The sequence below is a fragment of the Uranotaenia lowii genome, chromosome 1 (assembly GCF_029784155.1).
Source record: "Uranotaenia lowii strain MFRU-FL chromosome 1, ASM2978415v1, whole genome shotgun sequence".
Taxonomy (NCBI): Eukaryota; Metazoa; Arthropoda; class Insecta; order Diptera; family Culicidae; genus Uranotaenia; species Uranotaenia lowii.
This window is the reverse complement of record NC_073691.1, coordinates 18,777,687-18,803,901: the sequence shown is the minus strand read 5'-3', so window position 1 is coordinate 18,803,901 and position 26,215 is coordinate 18,777,687. Positions and strand designations below refer to the sequence as shown.

General features: G+C 36.3%; 1 protein-coding gene across 4 annotated transcripts in view; it reads left to right on the top strand.

The window, feature by feature from the left end:
• Positions 1-4,992: 4,992 nt before the first annotated feature.
• The window catches only part of LOC129738775 (histidine-rich glycoprotein-like), a 25,016-nt gene continuing 3,793 nt past the window's right edge, over positions 4,993-26,215 (top strand). The window contains exons 1-3 of one of the 4 annotated variants that reach the window (XM_055730063.1): positions 4,993-5,207; positions 19,368-19,491; positions 19,557-19,781. In XM_055730063.1, coding sequence (XP_055586038.1) covers positions 19,414-19,491; positions 19,557-19,781 — 303 coding nt within the window. In that variant the 5' untranslated portion in view covers positions 4,993-5,207; positions 19,368-19,413. Of the gene's footprint in view, positions 5,208-10,829; positions 10,949-18,863; positions 19,178-19,213; positions 19,253-19,367; positions 19,492-19,556; positions 19,782-26,215 lie in introns of those variants that run through there. The other 3 variants (XM_055730064.1, XM_055730062.1, XM_055730065.1) reach the window with 3 other exon arrangements.

Sequence of the window (26,215 nt, the reverse complement as noted above, 5' to 3'; positions counted from 1 at the left end):
GGGAAAGGGATGCACCCATAGTTTTTTTATAACTCGAAAAATGATCGAGCAAATTTTGCATATAAGGAATTTAGGTACGAACAATGTTTTCTTGATTATTAAACCGGGGGACTCTCAAAACTTTAATACCTTGGAAACTGATCAACCAAATGGAACCAAATTTGGCTTGGAAGAGGAATTCTATACAAGTAAAACATTTATTTTGGCAAATAAATACAGAGTAAAATAACATAACAAATACAAAATGAGAACTCTTTTGAATTGCAATTTGAAACTCAAGTTACAACTTTCATTTCAACGGGTTGATTTCTAATGGTGTTGATTTTTAAATATAAAACCATCAACTAACAAATTTGAATTTAAATTTTTAATAGAATTTACATCAATTCAAGAAAGTGTATCAAAGCACACCAGATCAGCACATATTTGAAAAAAAATCCTCAAATTACATGAAATACAAGAACTGCCAAAAATTACAAAAATTCATAAAAATGACGAGAAAAATAGAGTGTCCTACCCGGGATTTCCCGGGAATATAAGAAATTCTGGAATTCCCGGATCCCGGGAAATGAGTAAAAAATCCCGGGAATTCCCGAAGCCAATAAAAAGTGCTTAATTATCAAAAATTTAGTCGATCTTATTGGATAAATGAATCAGATTGAGCAAGGAAAATGATTCCTTGATGATTCAGTCTTAAATATTGTTTTTCTTGAGTTTGGTTAGTACATTGAATTCAATCAAAAATGTTTTCCGATCGAAAACTTAGTATAAAAGAGAAAAAAAGACAAACAATCTATAGAACCAAACAATTCCAATAATGAAACGCTATGGAAAGAATCTGAATGTTCTATTTTGCAACACTCATCATTTAGATCTTTCGTTTCGGATACTGTGGACAGTATTTAAATCATCAGCAAATAATTGACATATTGTGAAACAAATGAATAGTTATCTGAAAATTTACGATATCCGATGAATAACTTGAAGTCTGGCTAACTAACTTCTATCGATAGTGAAACATCTTTCTCAATTATTTCAAATTTTTGCAGCTAGAATTAGACCAGTTTGTCGGTTAAAGTACTTTTTTTTAGGTCTAGAGCTCCTTTTTGTATTTTTGAGGCATTCAAAAAGTTAAAAATGTTTTGCAATACTTAAATTTCGAAATACCATATCGATAAGGATTCGTACGCAGTAGATGGTTAAAATCTTCATGTTGAAAGCCTAATATTTAATTTTTCCCGGGATCTCGGGAATTCCCGGGAAAAGGATCGTCAAATCTCCCGATTCCCGGGAACGCTAAAATGGCCTGGAAATGGACACTCTAGAGAAAAATAGAATTTTCTTAAAAGACATGAACGACAAAAAACACAAATTTAATTAAAAACGGTTTTTTTTTTGACATTTTCATAATAATTTATTTTTGTCACAGTAGTAATCTATGTCATTTAAAAAAAAATTTTTTTTTCACGTTTGGGGATTTTTTTTTATCTGACAATTTGCGCCGGGGGTCTTCAGATTTTCTCCAAAATTGAAAATTTGGTTCATTTTTACGACTTAAAAATTCATGTATTTTTTTCAGATTTCTAACATTTTTATTTTTTGAGTTAGCTTCAGTTAGATTCGGCTATTTTATTATTTCCGTTGAAAAATAACAGAGTTATGTAGCTTTGAAATATAGTTATTTTTTATTTACAAAAAAATCTATCCGAAGCTAACTCGAAAAATAAAAATTTTAGAAATCTGAAAAATACATGTATTTTTAAGTCGTAAAAATGATCCAATTTTTCAATTTGGGAGAAAATCTGAAGACCCCCGGCGCAAACCCGTCAGATAATAAAAAAAAATCCCCATTTGTGTCATTTTAGTCACTTTTGTATTTCTATCATATTTTTTGTTTATTTTTTTATTTATGTTATTTTGACAATTTTTCATTTTTGTATTTTTATAGTCTTTTTTTGTAATGTCACTTATATTTTTCCACTATTTTTTTGCATTTTTGTAATTTTTTACATCTTAATAAGTTTTGCTATTTTTTGTTATTTTTCACTCCCTTGTTATATTTAAGTTGTTTTTGGAAAAAAAAATTGCTTATTTTTTTATTTTGATCATTGCCGTTTTTTTATCATTTTCATAATTTTTAGAATTTATGTCATATTTTTCAGTGTTTTTTTTAAATATTTTATCAAGTTTTGCCATTGTTGTCATTTCAGAATTTCTGTCAATTTTGTCATGTTAAAATTGAATCATTATATCATTTTTGGATAATTTTGTCTTTTTTTTTATTTTTTGTTATTTTTTGTTATTTTTATAATTTTTTTCTACTTTGTTTCTTCTATGTCATTTTTGTATTTTTTTTCATATTTATAACTTTTTTATTTTGTCTTTTTTTTTATCTCGTCATTTCTACTATGTTTGTCACTTAAATGATTTTTGTTGATTGACAGTTTTAACATTTTTTTTCGTTTTTGTAACTTTTGTTATGTTCATGTATTTTTGAGATTTATATCTTTTTTAACTTTTTATAAATTTTGTCATTTAGGCCATTTTTGTCAATTTTGATTTTTTTTTAATTTTTATTCTTTTAGTTTCGGTTTTGTTTGTCATTTTTTGAATTTTATTATTCTTGTCGATTTTCGTATATTTGTCATTTTAGTTATTTCTGTGTAGTTTGTCATTTTTATCATTTTTTTAAATAAATTTTGTCATGTTTAGGGAAGAATGAGGACACTTGATCCCTGGGGATACTTGATTCCTTCGCTATATCTCGAAACAGGAATGTCTTACACATATCAAATGTTTTAAAAAATGTGCCAAACAGAACAAAACAACAATGCTGTTATCTTAACAAATTTAAAAAAATAATATTTTCGAGTTATTGAACCTTGATTGAAAAATTTGACAAAATGTGATTTGAAGAAACTTTTTTTATCAATTTAAAATATTTCTCACATGAAAAAATTATTATAAAAATATTTATTTCAATATGTCAATCGTTAGAGTATAATATGAACTTCATGATGCCAAATTTTCAAAGCAATAGTAAACACTCATTGTTTTAAGAATAAGTTTTCCAAAATGTATGTTATGGGTATCATTGATCCCTAGAGTCCAAAAAGATGTATTTTTCATCTAAATGGATCGTGATCATTGGTGTTCATGAAATTACTAATATCTGACCAATAACTTATGATTATCGAGTAATTATCTGTCAAAAAGGGCTAAAAATACTGTATTTATCTAAAAACTAGAAAATTGCGCCTTAAAGTATGCAATGGCTGTAGGATAGAAGACAAACTTTTATCATTCTCTTTGTCTGATACTTACAAACTGTGAAATGGGAACTAATATGGCAAGACATAGTCAACGGACCTTTCTTCTTCGGATTTTATTAGATTTTTGTCTAGAGTCAGGGCACCCTGAATAAGGGATCAACCCTCCTGTAACTTAAACAATATCACATATTTTTTAGTCTCACGAAAATGCTTCTAGCTCATCTACGAGTTCATATATCATTCTAACTTTGGAGCATATAAACTTTTTTTTTTTTTGTTTCGATTATAGTCGTTTTACCATCTTTATGGCATTCGCGACTTTATCAACGTTGCAGTTGGCGGATCGTTATTGAAAAACTATCCGGTACAACTGTGTTCGATGTTTACTCTTGGGCTCGAACTCGCGGACATCGGCTCAGGAGACAACAGACTTGCCAACTGAGCTATATCACAAGCCCATGAGCATATAAACTGGAAATTACACGCTGTCAGAAAATGCAAAAGACGGCGAGTTGCTAAATTTTCCCAAAAAGATATGATGAAAATAGGAAAAAGGGAATAAGTATCCCCATCCTCCCCTATAATTTTGGTACGTTCACTTTATCATTTTTATCATTTTGTGATTTTCTCATTTTTGGAATTTTTGTCGTTTTTTTTCCTTTTCGTATATTTTACATTTTAGTTATTTCTGTGTTACTTGTCATTTTTATCATTTTCTTATTTGAATTTTGTCTTGTTTATGTATTTTGTACGTTTACTTTGTCATTTTTATATTTTTTGTGATTTTGTGATTTTGTAATTTATATTCTTTTTTTTTTCTTTTAGTGAGTTGGAACATCTGCTGGAGGAACATCGAAGGAAAATGCAATGTGTGATGGAAGAATTGAGATTGAGTTGATTGAGATATCAGCTGGTACAGCAGATTGAGACTTCTTCTGGTCGAGCACAACGCAACGTATTGAGATTCTACAGTTAGAAAAAAGAGAGATTAAGTAAGACTTCTGTTGGCAGCGAATGCCGAAAAAAGTAGCAATTCCTCTCTAAAGTTAATGTCAAAAAGGACTTCAGTCATTAAGGAATATAAAAAAAATGCTATTTACGTTGAACAAAAACGTCGAAGCTGATTGAGTCTTAAGCTGGTAGAGTATTACACAGTAGATTGGAACTTCTGAGAGATTCTAGAAAATTTAATAGGAAATTGATCAACCCACGGTTTGAATTTTCAAACCACAATTGTGTACTGCATCTGGTTGAAGAAATAACGAGGGATCTGAACTGTTATCGAAAAGTTTCAACATCGATCAGTCAACATTGTAGCAAGGATTCCGAGAAAACAACAACAACAACAACTAGAAAATACCGATACACCGGAGATCGATACCAGCACAGTGGCAGAGAAAGACAGAAAAAGGGGAGTGAAATTAAAATCTCAACGAATTAACGCTCCACACCGCTACATATACCTAGAATAGGTTGTCGCAAAAAAAAACCGTCACACGCGCGACAGATCTATAAGCAAAACTTCCGCGCAGCGCAGCCTCCTTGACTACTACTTTTGATAGAAGAGGATCGCGAATGATCGAGAGAGCGCGTTTAGCACCCTCGACGAACGACGGCGCGGCAATCAGCTTGTGAGAAAAGAGAGAAGGATTAAGTACCTACCTTACCTAGTAGAGTGTCAAAGGCGCGACGCGATCGAGGTAACTTCGGTCGACAGCCGGATCGCGACGATCGCGCAACCAATCGAGCCGTACGCGTCGTCGATGGCGCAAGTGTGCTTATTTTTCGCGTAGCTGTCGGGATCCGAGTTAAGTCGTTTCGTGTCGTGTGAACTGGCTAACACTAACTATATCAGGTTAGCATTTTAGAGGAGTTTAGTGATTTGAGGGAGTGATCTATCAGCGGAATTCAAAACGTGGCTCCAGCGAGAAAAAAGTGAGTTAAGATGGTGCGATCTTGTTGAGGGAGGGGATCGCAATATTTCACACCAAAAACGGAAGGAGGCTGAGATGGTGATGAGAGTGGTTCCGAAAGAGGGTTCGTTCGTTCGGAAGATGCGCGTCAAGAGATAAAATTGCGTACGCGATCAGGTTCGCAGTTTTTGAATCGTGCTGGCTCAGCTTTTTGGGCTGGTCCCCGGTGCGGGATCGTTGATGTTTCCAATTTTATGTTTTGACTTGGTCATTCGGCGAGAAGCTAAGCTGAGTTGAGTTGACGATCGCGATACTGTTGTTGTTGTTGATGATATTGAAGGGGCGACGCGATCAAGAAGAGAGGTCACCAACAGCTGTGCGCTTCGGGAAGTTAAAAGTGGCAAGAATCACGACCTGGCGGCCCCATTCCAGCGGGTGATGATTTGAAAAGGATCAAACGCGCCATTTTACTGCCACATTTCGCCATTTGAAGCTACGGGGTGGCTAGGAAAGCTGGTTTTCTCCTAAGTAGGGAATAATTTCCTAAAATAGACACCTGCCTGGCTCCTGCCTCGAATCTCTCGAGCAGTGGTCGTCCGATGGATGGAACCGGTTGGTTCGGGATCGGTTTCAATGATGTGGGTGGGTGGGTGGGTGGGTGGAATCGGTGGCCGGGCATGGGTATCTGGGTAGAAACGGAGGCTGCGGCTGGTCTCGGTCAACCGCCATCACGGTTAGTCTACATATCACCTAAAGATACAGAAGTGTGTAGAAACAGCGCTTCTGAAGCGGAGAAGCTGAAAAAAATCGAGTTCGCATTCGTCGACCGCGCGCGCAATTTTATAGTTTTGCATGATGGAAGTGCGGGTCCAGGAGAATTAGAGGAAGGCGACACGATCGCGGTTTTGCGGCTCAACTGATTCAAACCAGTCATCGAGGTGCCAGCAGCAGTGCTACGCCACCAGCCTGTAACTATCGAACTTCTCTACTGTATGTATGTGTTTGTCCGTCTATCTCTGCGGCATTTGATTGCTGGAAGAAAATTAAACAACAAAAATTTAATGACTCCATCTCGTAGAGTTTGTGACTATTAGCCAAACTACATATTCTTAAGTGAAGCTAGTTTTGATCGACCACCCCAAACTCAAAAGTCAGATTATACGCCACGGCTTCTATGGCTCAGCAAATAGTTATCTCCTGTTGTAGGTTGTAGGACTCTCCGATAAAACGAAACCAGAACGACGAGATCAGAGAAAGAGTAACCAAGAGAGGCTTTGAGTATGAAAAAAAAGACTAAACTAGGTATGCGATCCGTGTTATGAGATTTTAATTTTTGCATTAACAACCACCACCCTTCTACCGGTTACCATCCTGTTTCTTTTTTCCTGCTCTTTCGATAAGAAGGGGTTGATTTGATATCCACTCGTAAACTTAGTGGTTCTGAGTCTCGCGAATACGCTAACACACTTTTGTGCGGGGCTTTGTGACAAGCTAAATAGCTTTAGGTTGCTGATGCTAGAGGTAAGTTTTGCGATAGGTATGTGTTTGATATCAAGCCAGCTCAAGTCGCACTGCTAGCGGGACCTATTTGAACTGTTTTAAAATTATAAGAGTTTCACAGACCTTTCAACTAAAGACCCCATTTAGATGTTACCTCTTCTTAATGCTTAGTTTTAACTCTTTTCTGAAATCGCAATTTTACGATTAATTTAAATTCAGCCTATGAAATCTAAGTCGATTGAGACGGTTTTTTGTCTCCAGAAGTTCTCAAAGCCATTTTTTTTAATTTACTTTCTAGAACGTTTAGCTTCTTTCTTTTTCATCGTTTCTACAGTTTTTAAATTTTCAATTTTTTTTAAAACATTTTCCACCCATTCGAATACTCTCCGACCTTCACAGAATTATGACAAAAATGACAAAAGTAACAAAAATGACAAAAATGACAAAAATGACAAAAATGACAAAAATGACAAAAATGACAAAAATGACAAAAATGACAAAAATGACAAAAATGACAAAAATGACAAAAAAGACAAAAATGACAAAAATGACAAAAATGACAAAAATGACAAAAATGACAAAAATGACAAAAATGACAAAAATGACATAAATGACAAAAATGACAAAAATGACAAAAATGACAAAAATGACAAAAATGACAAAAATGACAAAAATGACAAAAATGACAAAAATGACAAAAATGACAAAAATGACAAAAATGACAAAAATGACAAAAATGACAAAAATGACAAAAATGACAAAAATGACAAAAATGACAAAAATGACAACAATTACAAAAAAAGACAACAATGGCAAAAATGGCAAAAATGACAAAAATGACAAAAATGACAAAAATGCCAACAATGACAAAAATGACAAAAATGACAAAAATGACAAAAATGACAAAAATGACAAAAATGACAAAAATGACAAAAATGACAAAAATGACAAAAATGACAAAAATGACAAAAATGACAAAAATGACAAAAATGACAAAAATGACAAAAATGACAAAAATGACAAAAATGACAAAAATGACAAAAATGACAAAAATGACAAAAATGACAAAAATGACAAAAATGACAAAAATGACAAAAATGACAAAAATGACAAAAATGACAAAAATGACAAAAATGACAAAAATGACAAAAATGACAAAAATGACAAAAATGACAAAAATGACAAAAATGACAAAAATGACAAAAATGACAAAAATTACAAAAATTACAAAAATTACAAAAATGACAAAAATTACAAAATTACAAAAATGACAAAAATTACAAAAATGACAAAAATGACAAAAATGACAAAAAATGACAAAAATGACAAAAATGACAAAAATGCCAACAATGCCAAAAATGACAAAAACGACAAAAACGACAAAAATGACAAAAATGACAAAAATGACAAAAATGACAAAAATGACAAAAATGACAAAAATGACAAAAATGACAAAAATGACAAAAATGACAAAAATGACAAAAATGACAAAAATGACAAAAATGACAAAAATGACAAAAATGACAAAAATGACAAAAATGACAAAAATGACAAAAATGACAAAAATGACAAAAATGACAAAAATGACAAAAATGACAAAAATGACAAAAATGACAAAAATGACAAAAATGAAAAAAATGACAAAAATGACAAAAATGACAAAAATGACAAAAATGACAAAAATGACAAAAATGACAAAAATGACAAAAATGACAAAAATGGCAAAAATGACAAAAATGACAAAAATGACAAAAAAGGCACCAATGACAAAAAAGATAAAAATGACAAAAATGACAATAATGACAAAAATGACAAAAATGACAAAAATGACAAAAACGACAAAAATGACAAAAATGACAAAAATGACAAAAATGACAAAAATGACAAAAATGACAAAAATGACAAAAATGACAAAAATGACAAAAATGACGAAAATGTCAAAAATTACAAAAATTACAAAAATTACAAAAATTACAAAAATTACAAGAATTACAAAAATGACAAAAATTACAAAAATTACAAAAATTCAAAAATTACAAATATTACAAAAATTACAAAAATTACAAAAATGACAAAAATTTCAAAAGTGACAAAAATAACAAAACTTACAAAAATTACAAAAATTACAAAATCTACAAAAATTACAAAAATTGCAGAAATTACAAAAATTACAAGAATTACAAAAATTTTAAAAATCACAAAAATTACAAAAATTTCAAAAAATATAAAAATTAGATTGACAAAGTTGACCAAATTGAAAATTTTTTGAAAATTTACACAATTGACACAAGACACAAGAATAAAAAAATGACAATATTTTCAAAAAGTTGGTTAGAAATAAAAATTTAAAAAAAACTGACAAAATGGAAAAATTAACAAAATTAAAAAAAATCATAAAATTGGAAATTCAACAAAATGGGCAGAATTGAAAATTGGCCAATCTCAAGTAACGCAGATTAAGCTAACTAGCGTTTGAATGTTTTATTTTGGTTTCATTATGGCATTTTTTGTGCGGCTCGTTTTATGACGGTTTTATTATGGTTTTATTATGGTCATTCTTGAGTCGACCATATGTTTTCAGAACGTTTTGAAAACGCTAATAAAGCTTTTATTAAACATACTGTTTTAGTTGTTTTGAAAGAGTTATGGATGCTCTATTTAAACTATAATAAAACACAAACCTTGAAGTTTGCTCCAAGCTTTTTTTGCATGTTTTATAATAGCACTCAGTGCTTGATTATGAAACCGCCATAAAACTCAGTGACAGTTCTCGATCAAGATGTCAAAACAATCGCATAAAACCCTTACAATATGGGTATTAGTTGAAGGAGATCAATCGGTAGAAGTTGAATTTCGTTATCTGACGCCATCTTAAAATCCAAGATGGCGGCTTCCGCTAAACTTTAAAATGTTGTAATTGACTTAAAATCGCACGAAACCTCAACAATATTGGTTATTGGGTTAAAGGGCTAAACGAGTAGAAGTCGAATTTCGCTATCTGACGCCATCTTGAAATCCAAGATGGCGGTTTTCGCCTAACTTTAAATGCTGTAAATGACGAAAAATCGCATTAAACCGCCACTTTATGGGTATTGGGTAGAAGGGCTAAACAAGAAGAAGTCGAATTTTTCCTTCCCAAAGCCATCTTGAAATCGAAGATGGCGGCTTCCGCTGAACTTTGAAATGCTGTTAATCACTGGAAATCAAACGAAACCCCCTCAATATGAGTATTGAGAGAAATAACTAAACTAGTAGAAGTCAAATTTCGCTATCCGACGCCATAATGAAATCCAAGATGGCGGCTTTTGCTGAGCTTTCAAATGACTAAAAATTGCATAGAACTCCCAAAATATGGGTATTGGCTAGGTTTGCCAGATACTTTCAGAAAAAACATGGGACATTTCACGAAAAAAAGCGGGACACAGCCAAAAAAAGCGGAACATTTGATAAATTCTTAAAATAAGCTTAGTTGTATAGACAAACTTATACGACAGGCAGTTAAAATTCAAAGTTTTGACGCTGGTGATTGGCAACTTTGCCAACCAGCAATACGCACCAAAAATGGGCGTATTTGATAGATTTGCTGTGTTGAACCAATGATTTCAAATTGAGGCTTAAGTTTGCTTTTTAATAGTGTAAGTCAGTGAACTTCGTAAAAATTTTCCAAGGAAAAAAAGCGGGACATTTTGAGGAAAAAGTGGGACGGCGGAACATTTAACATCGGTACATGTCCCGCTTTTGCGGGATGGATGGCATCTCTAGATAAGTGGCTCGACCTATTAATCTAGACAAATCCTAAGGAGGTTTTGACAAGTTATTTGAGAAGATTTTTTTAAAATCCGGATCACTCTTATATCTATCAAACGATGGAGGAAACTTAAGTGTGATCGAGCGAGAGCTTGACAGGGATTTGCAAAACTAGCTGCTAGCAACTCGGACTATTTAGGCATCTAGAGAGTCGACACGGCGAATTGCGGCTGCACCACACGAATCAACGAATCAAACTAACACCTTCAGCTCCCTCTCTTGAGTCTTTGTGGTGTGTGATTGGTGTGTAGCGAAAATAAATCTAGTTGATTAGCGATCGGCCTAACCTAGTCGTGTGTTCCGTCCGTGCAATATAATTCCCCCGGCCACCGGGAGGAGTGAAGTGTTGTGTCTTTTATGATAATATATGGACGACGAACGGTTGAATCAAAAGATTCGCGTGGAAAGGTGTTGCTGGTGGAACAACGAGGGGTAGATACTGAGATCGAGAAACCGGTGTGTGATGCTGTGGTTTAGTATCAAGTTTCAAGCGATTTTGCGCACCCAGATAGAGAGGAAAAAAACAGTCGAAGATGAATCATCGCAGTCATTGGAACGAAAATTTGAATTTGGCCGCCGGGCATTCGGGAAGCATTTCTTGCTTTTGCCACATTGTTGAAATTTTAGAAAAAATAAAAATTCTAGAAGAGAGTCATTCTCCAGAAAAAAGTACACCCCCATGAATCTCAGTGCAATTATCAACGAAAGCCTTAATCTATGACCGGACCACCAGTTCGAGAAACTTGACCGGATTGAGGTGGAGAACGCGAAAGCTGTTTGCATTCCTCCGACTCCGTAAATAATTATACGCTAGATAAGTACCCTGGAGGAGACTTGTGCAAATCAGTAGACTTCGGTGTATCGTCGTCAATGCAGCTGAGGTTCAGCTAGCTAGAATATGTACATAGCTAGCTAGAACTGTTACCCACCTACCACCAGGAATGTGCAATTACATCGACGACGACGACGTGCGCATAATGGAAGATAATTTGTTTCAAGGTTCATTGGCAAGGCGCAACTTTTGAAGCAGCCCTTTATTCGTGTCTAGAAGAAATGATAGAAAAATTGTAGCAGAAGAATGTGAGATGATTTGAAATGAAAACTAAACCAAACAAAAAAAAAATACACGGGCTTGGACGTTGTTTGCATTATACCACTTCAACACTTTTGCTCAAAGTACAATAAGTATTGTTTATGGGCATTTTGACATTTTGATAGTTATTATTTCGAAAAACAGCCAGGAATTGAATTGCATAACGCAGAACATTTCTTCAATTTATTAAAACTTATTTGGTCCAACTTTTGCGTTTTAGAAGATCGACTGCAGCATCTACTACAGTGTTAATTAAACTTCCTGCAAACAGAAAAAAGTCTTACCTTGTTAGGTGAAATTTGTAACCAACATTGCGTCAAAAAGGTTCAAAAGAAAAGAAAGTTTTTGAACTTTCTCTCTCTCTTTATACAAATGTAAAGAAATAAAACTCCAGGAGTCCTTCATTTCATCCCTTACCTTGATTTATATCGTTTACTTTGTCATAATTTAGCCTCTTAGAGCACCCGTATCCTTAGTCCAAACAGCCGGTTTAGAACCAAATTCCGACCAAAGCAACCGTTATTTCAGTTGTAACACAACTTTTTTTTAGAACTGGTATAAGGATTAATCCAAATTTGATTTGACGGAGTTCTAAACCGTTTGACAGTTAGTGGAAACCGAGTTGGGGTGCTAGTTTTTTCACTGGATTGGATCTAATTTTTTTGGTCCAATTCTTGTGTAAATTAGACCCAAGAATAGGCCACGGATACAAGTGCTCTTATGCGCAGTATTGAGCTTAAAATCCAAGCTAGTTTAGAAATGTTGAGACCTGAGAGTCGAAATTTTCAAATAGCTCTTACAGGAAAAATTGTCTGTGTTCCTTGAAGAGGATGACTCAACATGTTCGGAAATGTATAGTTTTCACATTTACTTATTCCTCTAGCCTATAAACACATATTATTATAATAGAAATATGTTTTTTTCCTTTGCCAGCTCATTCATTGTTAGAAGAAATACTGATTTCAAAATAACCCTGTTTGAAAACAGACCAACAAACGAACGTCAACTTTATATAGACCTATAACATATTGGAGTTACAATAAAAAACGGCAATTGCTACAAATTATTGGAACGGAAAATATTTAGGAGTAATCTGGATTCAGGAAACGGCGGTTAATTCGATACTTCGGAAATGGAAAGATATTGTTGAAAATGGTAACTACACAGTCCCCTTGATTTCAAGAGAGCGTTTGAAACGATTGATCGACTGAAATTGTTGGATATGTTAGCAAGAATCAGCTTAAGTGGCATGGTCTTACACTGGTTTCAAAGTTACCTGGAAAAAAAGAATGCAACTGACAAAGTTTGGCTAGTCTTACTCTCATTACAAAAAAAATTAGTTGGGTGTCCCTCAAGGAAGTGTCCTGGGACCAATTCTATTTATTTTAAACATCAACGACTTTAAAATGTGCTTACAACACGGTCACCTGAAACTGTTTGCTGATGATTAAGTGTCTCATTGGATTGGTAAAAATTTAGAACTCATAATGCACAAAGCAAATGCTGATCTGGAAAACATTACTGAGTTTCTGAAATATAGAAAATTATGTCTGAATCTCGATATAACCAACTGGATGATAATAAAGGGTGATACGGTAAAAATTTGGTCAATATCAACTTGACGTATTTCTTTCAATTTTGCATTTAAAAAACCTGAACACCCCTCATTTTGAAGGTGTGCGTGTGTAGAATATTGCTCCTATTTTGATTTTGGAATTCACTCTTCAGTTGTCAAAATGCCGTCCAAGGAAGAAGAGCAGCGTATCCGCGAAAATCCGAGCTACTCGCACGCAAAGCTGGCAAAATCGCTAAAAGTTGTCAAATCAACCGTTACAAATGTAGTTAAAGTGTTTGGGGAACGTTTGTCGACAGCCAGGAAGTCTGGATCGGGGGAAATCGAAAACCGGAAGCCGCTGAGACGACAAAGAGAGTTGCCGGTAGTTTCAAGCGAAACCCTCAACTCTCTCTCCGAGATGCCGCAAATGAGCTGGGTGTATCGTCTACAACCGTGCATCGAGCCAAAAAACGATCCGGACTATCGACTTACAAGAAGGTAGTGACTCCAAATCGCGATGATGAACAAAATACGACAGCCAAAGCGCGATTCCGGAGGCTGTACACGACGATGCTGACGAAGTTTGACTGCGTGGTAATGGACGACGAAACCTACGTCAAAGTCGACTACAAGCAGCTTCCGGGACAGGAGTTTTATACGGCAAAAGGAAGGGGAAAGGTAGCAGATATTTTCAAGCACATGGAACTGTCAAAGTTCGCGAAGAAATATCTGGTTTGGTTTAGGCAACCGCAAAATTGTAAACTGCCCAAGTCTGCTAACTTGCGGAGTATTCAGGAGTGCAGGACGATGACAAGCTAAACTTCATAGAGAAAAATCGCAAAAAAATATGGTATACTTTGTCGAATGAATAGGACTTCCACTTTCTGGTCTAAAATCATTTATGTGAAGTCTGTAATTATGCCATATTTTGATTACTGTTCTACAATTCTACTTCAAGCTTCAGACACACATTTTTACATTTGCTTACGATCTCTTACTAGGGGGTAGGGGGGATTTCCAAAAATCTTACGTAAGAAATGTTACATTAAAAATTAATCACAGCCACAGCCATACGAAACCATATTACTTAGGTTTTTTTCACTCCTTACCTATTTGTTGTTTAATTTTGATGTTATGCTATTTATCTTTTAGTGTATTTGATTAATAAAAAAAAATTGCAAGTTCTATAAAATTTATAGAGAACCAATTCAAACCAACATACCATCAAAAGTACTTAATCACATTATTAAAAAAAGATTGTCGATTTTCGCTTTCCACCATAACAATCTTTTAATTGAGAAATTTATAGAAACAAAAAAGAAAATTACGCGTTGTAACACCACGATTTGAATCCATCATATTTCGAAAATTACTTAATCCAGAAAAAAATATTTAAAGATTCATAAGGCGCTTTAAATAATGAATTTCTAGACAGTTTTTTCAGTGATAGACACTACCAACTTTAAATTTTACAAAAGATTAACCAAAAAATCCTAAAACTATATCGCTTACTGCTGAATAAGTCTGAGCTTTTAGGTAAGTTGACAACTTGATTATCGACATTTTTGCCCCATCTCTAGTAGTGCAGAATGATTTTTTTTAAAGATTTTTATGATTTCCAGGTAAAAAACACCTTGTGCTAACCTGATCTCTCCTTTTTAAATCGGAATTCAGATTTTATATTGTTTATTCGATTGTGGAAATTTATTGAAAATTATTGTTACCCCAAACATGCTACGCCTTGAATGATGTTTTCTTTAATCGTTTATGACATTTCATTTGTTGTTTTGTATAGATTGTGCTTTTCAAATACAGTTTTTTTAATTTTACTTAAAAAGTGCTTTGCTTTGAAGCATGTATGTAACATTTTTAATATTTTCAAGCTATTTTTGAAAAAAAGGTGTCAATTTCTCAAAGAATAAAAAACGTAAGATCTTACCACGGGGGGAGGGGGGGTTTTGAAAAATCTTACTTTGTCTTACCAGGGGGGGAGGGAGGGTTTTGAAAATTTCCGAAATCGTGCTTACGTAATTAGTGAACGGCCCCTATGCAAGAATTCCAAATGGGCTCTTCATAATGTAATGGAAATCTGATATCAGACATATATCAAAATATAAAATAATATATCAAATATCAAAAGAATCCTTTTTCACATTCAAATACCCAACCATCCCAAATTTGGTTCCATTTGCTCTGAATACTAGGTTGCTCATTTTAATTTTTTTTCAAATTGCGATCAAACATCATGATTCATAAAATATTTTTTAATGCTTAGCATTTACCTGTATCAAAAATTACAACCTTTCAGAAATAATCGCGTACGTAAATTAGTGATACCTCGACATAATACCACTGACCATACTGACTGGACACTCGATTTCGTTTTCTGGATAATTTTTCCAACAGTACGCAATATCGATTCCAGAGTGCGCATCGATCGATTTGAAGAAATGCTATCCCAGTTAGGAAATGCCACCCAACTTTGAAATAGAAACAGGCAACTTCTACGATAAAATCGGACTAAACAGGTCCATTTTTCCTACAGGGCATTTTTTGTCGAATTTTTCAGGTTCGCCACCTGCCGTCGATATTGCGAACTTACTAAATCTGACAAAAAAAATTAGACAAAAAATGGTTGAATTTTTGTTCTAAGTGTCAAGTCAGTGTGGTCAGTGATAATACTTCTCTTTATAATTCTTCGTGATTCGTACTTGGCATTGTTTTTTGGATCAGTTACTGCATGAAATCAAATTTAGTCGTCTCTTGAAACACTTTCGAAGAGATTATAAAGGGTGTCCACGAATCAATTGCCACGCTATGAAATTGCTCTAACTTTTTACCCGTTGGGTAGAATTTAATGATAATTTGGGTGGATTTAGTTCATAGTGCGTTGTTTACATCCTGCAAGTTTTAAAGTCCTGTGATCAAAACGTGGAAATGGAGTCGAAAGAACAGCTCGTGCGTGATAAAATCTTGCGCACTTATCACGAGAACAAGGATCTTTAGCATCTTTTCATCGCTAGAACGCTGGAAATCACGAATTCCACGGTGTCGCTAATGATTAAGCGGTTCAAGGAACGATTGACCACCGATCGGAAGCCCAGAAGTAAAGGAGAAAGTATTCCGTACAACACCAAAAATCACAACCGCGTAGTTGGGGCCTTCAACCGAAACCCGAACGCCTCCGTTCGGGATGTGGCTAAGAAGCTGCACCTAAGACGAAGTTTTGTCCAAGACCAAAACTAAGGCAGGGCTTCGAACGTTAAAGGAACAAAAGGCCCCTAATCGCGACGAGAAGCAGAACAAGTCCGCCAAAACCTGTGCCAGGAAGTTGTAACTCAACATGCTGACGAAAATTGAATGCTGCATCATGGACGACGAAACATATGTGGAGGCCCACTTCAAACAGATCCCCGGCAACTTGTTTTTCACGGCCAAGAATAAGTTCAGCGTTCCGGAGCATGTCCGCACTCAGAAGATGTCCAAATTTGCGAATAAATTCCTGGTTTGGCGAGCCATCTGAACGTGCGGGAAGCGGAGTCCACCATGCGTGACCCAGGACACGATGAACTGACAGGTGTACATGAAAGAGTGCCTCCAGAAGCGGCTGCTTCCTCTCCTGAAGGCCCACAACGTCCCAACAATCTTCTGGCCGGTTTTGTGCGGACAATAATGTCAATTTAGTGCCGAAAATGTTCAACTCTCCCAACACTCAGGAGCTCCGCCCCATCGAGAAGTACTGGGCGATAATGAAGCAGCACCTTCTAAAACGACCTAAGGTAGTGAAGACAGGCGAGGAACTGAAGAAAGTATGGGTTTTCATGCAAAAACGGTTGATTCACATGTTGTGCAGAATCTTATGGCCGGAGTTAAGGCCAAGGTGCGGGTATTCACGTATGGACTGTAAATAAAATACGAGTAAAGTAGTAAAATGAACAGTTTTAACAGTTATTTTTCAATCCCTGAAAATTTGATGGCAATCGGATGAAAACTCGAATTTTGCGAATCAATTTTGTGTGTGGCAATTTCATCGTGGACACCCTTTATTGCCAGTTTAGGAAATTAGATTTAGTTTTTCACAAAATAATGTATTATATAAGAACTTTCAAATTCTAATCTGCAATCCGATTGCAAAGAACAATAAGAATGAATTCTTAATTTGCAAGTATCAATGAAGAAATCAAATCAAATCAAAATCAATAATTCTCAAGTATGCAAAATAGTGTGGAAGCAGCAAAAATTTGATATAGGAGGGCATTTGGAGTCGATAAATGGTAATATGCTTATTTGAAACTCCTTTCTCCTTTAATTGGGGGGAACAGAGGAGCTCTCATAAAATTGTTTTGCATAAACCAAGAACTTATTAAACAAATGGAACCAAATATGACATGGGAAATCATTTGGGTACGAGAAATGGTTTTATGATTATTTGAAACAGCATCTTTTTTCCAGTGACTACATGAGAAATGGGGAGGGGGTCCAATGCAATTTTCTTGGTATAGAAGTAATCAATAAAAAAATTCAAATTTGACATGGGAATGTATTTGAGTACAAGATATGTTTCTATGGAATTTTACAGACTCTTCTGCTTTGCAATGTGGAGAGGTAAGGGACGGAGGGGGTTCCATATAAATGTTGATGTATCACTTAAAACTTATCAACCAATGTATACAAATATGATATGAGAGTTTTTGATTACGAAAAAATTGGATCCCTAACTACTTCCAACTTTTGCGGATGGGAAGGGGAAACGGGTCTTCATAGAAGTTTTTTTTGGCATAAATCGGGCACTTATGATACCTAAAAAAAAATCAAAATTTTAATAATTTCTTAAAATTTCATTTCTCGTTGGATGGTGTTGTTAGCTAGTTTATATATATACCTAGATATATTCATTTCAGTCCAGAAAGTTAAATTTCCATCAACATGTGTTCCAACTTAAATTCCTAAATAAAATGTGAAATCTCAAATTGAAAATATTATAGCCTTCTCCGTCGATCGGGACCTTTTTTCATTCGGCAGAAAACAACACAAGTTGAGAACCAAAGCAACATACTTTACTACATGGAGAAAAGTTGAAGTAGGCTATACCTAATTTCAATGTTGAAAATACAATATAAACAAAATTTTCTGCGTGGTCATAGTAATGGAAGTTAAGACGCGAACCTACGGTTGATGAAAAGAATGTTCAAAGTTGTATCAGTTTCTCAATGCTGGAATTATCCTTCTAGTAAGAACTTTTTCCAGGAGGTGGTGCTGATGTGCATGTTCTTGCTGAAGTCTGCTGAAGTATATGAAGTATGCTGAGAGTTACCAAATGTTGATTATAATATATTTGCTATAAATTAGGTGTCGAAAAATGGTAAAGTTTCTGTAAACTGAACTGAACATTAACTAAACTGAACATTTTCGTTAAATAGATTTCAAACTCACCTCCCGGGTGTAAAATTGATAAAATTCAAATTCTTTAAATACAGTTTTGTAGTTTACTGAATGCCTAATATTTTGTGTATATCTAAATTTTTTAACACGGGCGAGTTGCTATAGGGGTGCTGGAACACGTTTTTTGCGTCTTTACGTCTTTAGTTTTCTTTTAACTTACAAATTGAAAATTCTCGGGTACTCGGTATTTTTGAATATCCTGAATTTCGTATGTTATTGGAAAACATTCAAGTCAACTGAACAGAAATCCAAGCATCATTCGGTGAACCAAATCACCAAAAGATGACTCACGTCCCCCTTGAATGGCACACGGCGGAATGGCGTGTTTATTTTATTATTACAATCCCCCCGGGGCGGTTGTTTGTGTTGATTTTTGTTGTGTTTACTCGCTTTATTTACCTTATCTCGCTCTATCCACTTTCAAGTTCCTGACAGTCAGCGCAGCGGTCAGGGGAGACAGTTTGACTCCACGACGACCGACGACGACTTCGCAAAAGTATCTATCCTCTCCTCTTCTTTGCCTCCTGCAGGGATGCTCCAGCAGCGTCGTCTTTGCTTTGAATGTGGGCGTCCATCATTGTCGTCGTTTTTTTCCGTACGTTTATTTGCAGTTATTCAAACAACAAACGACGTCAATACTTGCTCAGCGACGAACTCGAACCACGATCAAGTCACCTCAAATCGCCTCTATTCAATAGTTTTTCCCCTCTTCTTGAGTGATACTGATTTTATGCATCAATTCCTTTTTTTCAATAAAGATTATCACCGTTTTTTTTCCTTTTCAGAACAGAAGATTTCAACCGACGACATTCAACATCAGCAACAGATGAAATGATGAAAATAGTTTTGTTCATCTGCCTTCTCATCGGTTTGGCCGTTGGGGAATTCGCCGAAAACCGGGAACATAGGGTAATTTTTCAGCTAATTCTCAGGTTGAACCTTCGTTTTTTTTTAACTCTGTTAACAAATTTTAGGTCCACAACATTGTCCTGTATCCGGACAAACAGTCCTGGTGCGAGACGCAAAATGTCAGCCAGGTGATCAGCTATCCGGGCTGCAAACAGGTCACCATCGATAATAACGTGTGCGTTGGGGGATGTTTCAGCTATTCGATTCCGCACACGGAACCGTCGGATCCGGGAGAGATAATTGTGCCCTACTGTGACAGCTGTCAACCGTCGGAAACGGCCTGGCATGATGTAAGATTAAAATCTACAAGAAATCTAAAAGTCTAAATCTGTAGTCGCAATCTGAAATCTGAATCTGAATCTGAAATCTGAATCTGAAATCTGAATCTGAAATCTGAATTTGAAATCTGAATCTGAATCTGAAATCTGAATCTGAATCTGAAATCTGAATCTGAAATCTGAATCTGAAATCTGAATCTGAAATCTGAATCTGAAATCTGAATCTGAAATCTGAATCTGAAATCTGAATCTGAAATCTGAATCTGAAATCTGAATCTGAAATCTGAATCTGAAATCTGAATCTGAAATCTGAATCTGAAATCTGAATCTGAAATCTGAATCTGAAATCTGAATCTGAAATCTGAATCTGAAATCTGAATCTGAAATCTGAATCTGAAATCTGAATCTGAAATCTGAATCTGAAATCTGAATCTGAAATCTGAATCTGAAATCTGAATCTGAAATCTGAATCTGAAATCTGAATCTGAAATCTGAATCTGAAATCTGAATCTGAAATCTGAATCTGAAATCTGAATCTGAAATCTGAATCTGAAATCTGAATCTGAAATCTGAATCTGAAATCTGAATCTGAAATCTGAATCTGAAATCTGAATCTGAAATCTGAATCTGAAATCTGAATCTGAAATCTGAATCTGAAATCTGAATCTGAAATCTGAATCTGAAATCTGAATCTGAAATCTGAATCTGAAATCTGAATCTGAAATCTGAATCTGAAATCTGAATCTGAAATCTGAATCTGAAATCTGAATCTGAAATCTGAATCTGAAATCTGAATCTGAAATCTGAATCTGAAATCTGAATCTGAAATCTGAATCTGAAATCTGAATCTGAAATCTTTTTTTTTTTTTTTTTTTGTATGTTTTATTTATCGAGGGATTAACCAGATGTTTTCACCCTCCCATTTCGTGTATCATATTTTACATCAGATTAAATCACTGAGTTCACTTTTTCTTATAAACTCTAGCACTTTTTTTTCTTTGTTTTTTTCATTTTGTAGCACTGATTGTAAAGTTGTTTCTCGTAGTAAATCATTTCTTTGTGTGTTGTATTTTATACATTCTATTAGAATGTGTTTCACTGTTAACACCACATTGCAGGTACTGCACACTGGAGGTTCTTCTTTCTTCAACAGGTAGTCGTGCGTAATTTTCGTGTGGCCAATTCTTAGCCTTGTCAGGATACGTTGGTCTTTTTTGTTTTCTACGTCTTTCCACTTGTCGGTATCTGATTTCACTTCTCTCAATTTGATTGTTGTGTTGATTCTCCATTTTGATGAATGATGTCTCGAAATAACCGATTTCACCCATTTTAGGGTGTCTGATTTTGGTGTTCCAGTTTCCAGCATTTCGGCTTCCCTCCCTGCGTTTGCCAGACGATCTGCTGCTTCATTCCCGGTTATTCCTACGTGGCTTGGGACCCAGATAAATGTAACTTTTTCTAAATTAACATGTTTGTGGATTTTTTGTATAATCGGATGCTTTACACCGGATTCCAAAGCCATAAGAACACTAGCTGAGTCCGTGTAAATTGCGGTTGGTATGTTGATATTATTCATAGCAAGAAGCACGGCTGTTGCTTCTGCGGAAAAAATTGAATAACTTGCTGGGAGTTTTCTCGAAACGTTTTCCATATCTGGGTGAAAAACTCCAATGCCTATTTTTCCTTCTGATAGGGAGCCATCAGTAAAACATTCTGCTTTATGTAGGTACTTGTTGTTTTTCAGTGAGTTGAACAAGGCAACTGCTTGTCTACTATTTCCGCCGGATTTGAAATGACGTTTTATAGTCCAGTCGATATTTGGTGGCTTCTCGTACCAATTCCTCGTTGTTTCTGACGACAATTTGAGTATTGGTGGTAGTCGATGGCAAGTAATTTCCTGCAGCATTCTATTCGCTCTGTTCAAAAGGAAATTTTCGCTTACTCTACTTCTTTCAGCAATCCAGGTTGCCTTTCTTGCCCATGTAAGTGCTGCAAGGGAAGTGGACGGGAGTACTCCATTTTCTACACATAGTGCCTCAATGGGTGACGTGCAGAATGCTCCCGAGACTGTTCGGAGCATGTTGTTGTAGACTGTTTCTAGTTGAATAATTTCCTCCGGTTCGAATATTTCACATCCGTAAAACAATTTAGAAAGCACTGTTGCGAACCCTATTTTTAATAGAGTTTCACGATTCCCCAAGCTGGCTAAAATTTTTAAGAATCTGATTCGGTGTGCGCATTCTTTTTTAGTATTTTTCAAGTGTGTGTTAGCATTTCCGTTCTGGTTCAGTGTAACTCCTAGAATTCTTGCAGTTCTAGTGCGTTCTATCTCAACTCCATCAGCTGTCAGTTTTCTTTGGAGGAAAAATCGATGTCTTTTCCCCTTTGTTCCACAGCATGTATGTAGTAATGAACTTTTTCGTGCGTTGATCGAAAATCCATTTTTTTTGGCCCATTTCAAAATGCAGTCAATGCCGTATTGTAGTTTCTTTCGGCAAATCGCTGTAAATTTTCCACCCACAACCAGGAGAATATCATCTGCATAAATGAGGACCGAAATATTTCTAGGGATGGTCTCGAATATTCCATTCATAACTAGTATGAATAGGGTCGGTGATAGTACTGATCCCTGCGGAACTCCTGTTAGTTGAGGGCGTGCTGAGGAGACTGCTCCTCCGATCGCAACGTAAAACGAGCGGTTTGTGAGGAAATTTTTTGTTACTTGGTAAATGCGATTTCCAACTTTTGCTCGTTCCATTGCTCGAAGAATTCCGGGGCGCCATGTTCTATCGAACGCTTTGGCTAGGTCTAATGAAACAATTTCTGAATGCATTCTTTCATGTCGATGTTCGTTAAGAATGTCTTTCAGCTGACTGAGGTGGCTAGTGGTTCCCATTCCACTTCGAAAGGCATGTTGATTGGGGTGAAGAAGATTGTTGGTTTCGAGATGTTGCTGAAGTCTACGGTTGATAAGTCGCTCGTAAATTTTTCCCAAGCAGGAGGTCAGTGCAATCGGTCGAAGGTTGTCTGCTCCTTCCGAGTTTCCTCCATGCTTAGGTATCGGGATCACCTTACTGACTTTCCATTTTTCAGGATATTCTCCATTTTGCCATAAAGTGTTAAAAGTTTCAAGTATAATAGCTCTTGCTTCGGGGGGCATGTTTTTAACCATACAGTATGAAATTTCATCCGGCCCGAATGACTTTCCGGTGCATTTTTTGAGCGCAATATTAAGTTCTGTTGTTGAAAAATTTCGATCTATAATGTCATTAGCGGCTATAGAAGTAGGTGGTGAGTATTGGTTTGTTAAAGATGGCGCGTAGTGATCGGTGGTGAATGTTTCTTGAAATACATCTGCAATATAGTCCGCAATTTTCTGTGGGTCACTAGTGTATTCTCCCTTTATTGTCATTCTTCTAGTTCTACTGGATTTGCGACCAGTTATGTTTCCGAAATTTTGCCAAAGTTTTGAAACTGGAGTAAATTCATTGAACGAGGTTGCGAAAATTTCCCATGCCTTTTTCTTCTCTTCTTTGATGATGTCTCTCGATTCCGCTCTTGCTTTACGAAATTGTTCATTTTTTATCGGCCATGAATTGTCTGACCTGTTGGTTTTTTTTAAGATTTTCCATTTTTCTTTTCTGTCTTTGATTCTTGAGCTTATTTCCTCAGTCCACCAGGGAGCAAACTTTGATGCTGTTCTCCCTTTTGTACGAGGGATGCATCTTTTTGCTGTTTGGAAAATAGTGGATGTAACATTTTCAATGTTCGGTCGAGCAATGGCAAAAAGTTCGTCGCTTATTATCACTTGATATGTTTCCCAGTTCGCTTCATTCAACTTCCATTTTATCACCGCAGGCACTGTAGGGCATGGACCATCCAGCTCTACGAGGATCGGTATGTGGTCACTATTTCCTGGCTCAGGGAGGGTTGACCATTTGAATCTGTTTACAGTGGATGACGATGAAAACGTTAAATCGATAGCCGTGTCAAATTGGTTTTGGATAGGACTGAACCTGGTTTTCGATCCGTCGTTTAGCGGGATCAGTTCGTTGTTCGCCGCCCACGTTGCAACGCTTTCGCCCATTCTGTTAGTGGAGTCGTCCCATGTGAAATGGCGGGCATTGAAATCGCCACCCACCAGAAAAGGGGGAGTGATCTCACGAATCAGTGATTCTAATGCCTTTTCCGCCCTTTTATAAAAGCCGCTTTTAAAATGGTTGTAGACACACACAAGGGTGATTTTTAGTGGCGAAAAAAGTCTAACCACAACGGCAGGAATTTGTGGATCGGTTTCAACTATTTCATGTGGCACTTCTTTGAGAATTCCCATAATAGCGTGGCCTTTCCTTGCGTTTGGGGAGAAGCTAGTTTTGTAAATGTGGTAGTTCTTTTTAACAATTGCGTTGTAGGAATCCGTAAGAGTTTCTTGAAGCATTAGACATAATGGTAACTTACCCCAGATCATCCTGGTCAACTCTGCCTCGTTACTCCAGAAACCTCTAATGTTCCATTGAAGGAGAAATGGTTGACCCTGAGGCCTATGAGACCGAGGTGTTGATTTAGAAGTTTGTGTAGAATATGTTGTAGTCGTAGCAGTCCTCGGGTTTCTGGGTACGGGTCCTCTACTAGTCCCTTCTCCGGCATCCCATTGTGGTGTTGTTTCAGAGGGAGGTAAATGGTCGGTTTTACTCAGCATAGTTTGGTATGATCTGGGGAAGAACTCATCGTAGGGTACAATGCTATGGGGCGGCGTTGCACCCATCTGGGCTGTGAAAGGGGGTTCACCATCGACAGGTATGAGGATTGCGTCCTGGACGGCTACCATCCCCTTCCACATATTACCCAGTGACTGATACTCACGCCACTTGAGCCTCAGATGGGGTGGTGGTTCCTCCTGGCTGATAGAATTGATTGTTGATTTGGTGGTAGGTAGTAGAATCGGTTGAGGTGTGGTAGTTTTGATATTCGTTTTTCCTATTTTATTTGCGAAAAAACTTATTGGAAGCTGGGTTTGAAGTTTCGGCTTCTTCATTTTGCATTTCTTCGTTGTGATCCATAGATTCGTCTGAACTGTGTTCATCTTCTTCTTCTTCTTCGTTTTCGTGTTTGCTTGTTTTTTTCTTCGTTTTGTCAGCCAGGGGAGATTGTGCTCCTCTTTTTCCGGTGTTTTCAGGGGTTGTTTTCATTTTTGAGGATTGCTGCTGTGTTCTAGTTGTTTGCCGTGTAGTCATTGGTGGAATAGTAGATTTTTTAGGAACGCTTTTCGGTACTTGGAAACCAAGTTTCGGATTTTGTTGTTTTTGAGTATTTTGTAATTGTTTTTGTAGTTCTGCGTGGAATTCTTGCTGTTGATCTGGGGTTATTTGGCTCGATGTGGGGGTAGTCATTCCGGATTGAATAATTGGTGTGCTGATCTGACTTCTATCCTTTACTGGTGTGGCTGTTGGTGAGATATTGTTGTTTTTAAAAAACTGCTTAACCCTTTCCTTGTAATTTTGAAATTCTTCTTCAATTTTGGAGTGTTTTTCTCTCTCTTGCATAAGAATTTCCAGTTTTTCCGTTAAGTTTTTAACGTTTATTGTGAGAGCTTCAATCACCTTATCTTTTCGAGCACTGTCCGCATCGGTGACCGATGCATATGTAGGTTTGGCATTTGGCGAACCAATCCTTCTCCGGGCTTCTGCCCAGGAAATGGACTCGTCCGTTTTACAACGGATGACCGCTTCCTCATGGCGGTATAGAGGGCATTTTCTCCCCGCCGCGGAGTGCTCATTTTCCTCTTCTGGACAATGAGGACATCGGAACTTTTCCTTGCATGTGTTTTCCATATTTGAATGATTTTGGGAACAGCGAGTACAACGTGTTGGCTGGCTGCACCTTTTCTTAGTATGCCTATATTCAAGGCAGTTCCGGCAAATCATAGGGCTTTCGTAATACGTTCTTACTGAAACCTTCATCCAACCAAAGAAGACTTCTTTTGGCAAGCGTGTGCTTCCAAAAGTTAAAACAATCAACGGTGTGTTTACTTGTTTTTTCTCAACAAATTTTGTGATTTTCCTCACGGCAAGAACTCCTTGATTAGCTAACTGTTTAAGCAGCTCCTCTTCTGGAACATCCATTGTTTCGGGCTGGTAAACCATCCCTAATCTTTTATTTAAATTGGGGTGGTCAATTATCTCTATCTTCGTGTTTGTGTCGAGCTGTTTAATCCTCTTCAGCTCCTCGGCCAGCTGTATATTGTATGTGCTGAGTGTATAACTCAGTCCACGGCTATCTATCGACATTTCTATTTCCTTTCGCAGTGGTTTGCCTAGCTTGCCTTCAATGATGGAAGCAAACCAGAACGGGTTGTTCGGGAGGGGTTGTGGATTTTCACCAGGTCGTTGTACTTTCAAGTAAATTTTGCGGCCGTCAAACGTTGACGAACGCATAAAAGGGGGGAT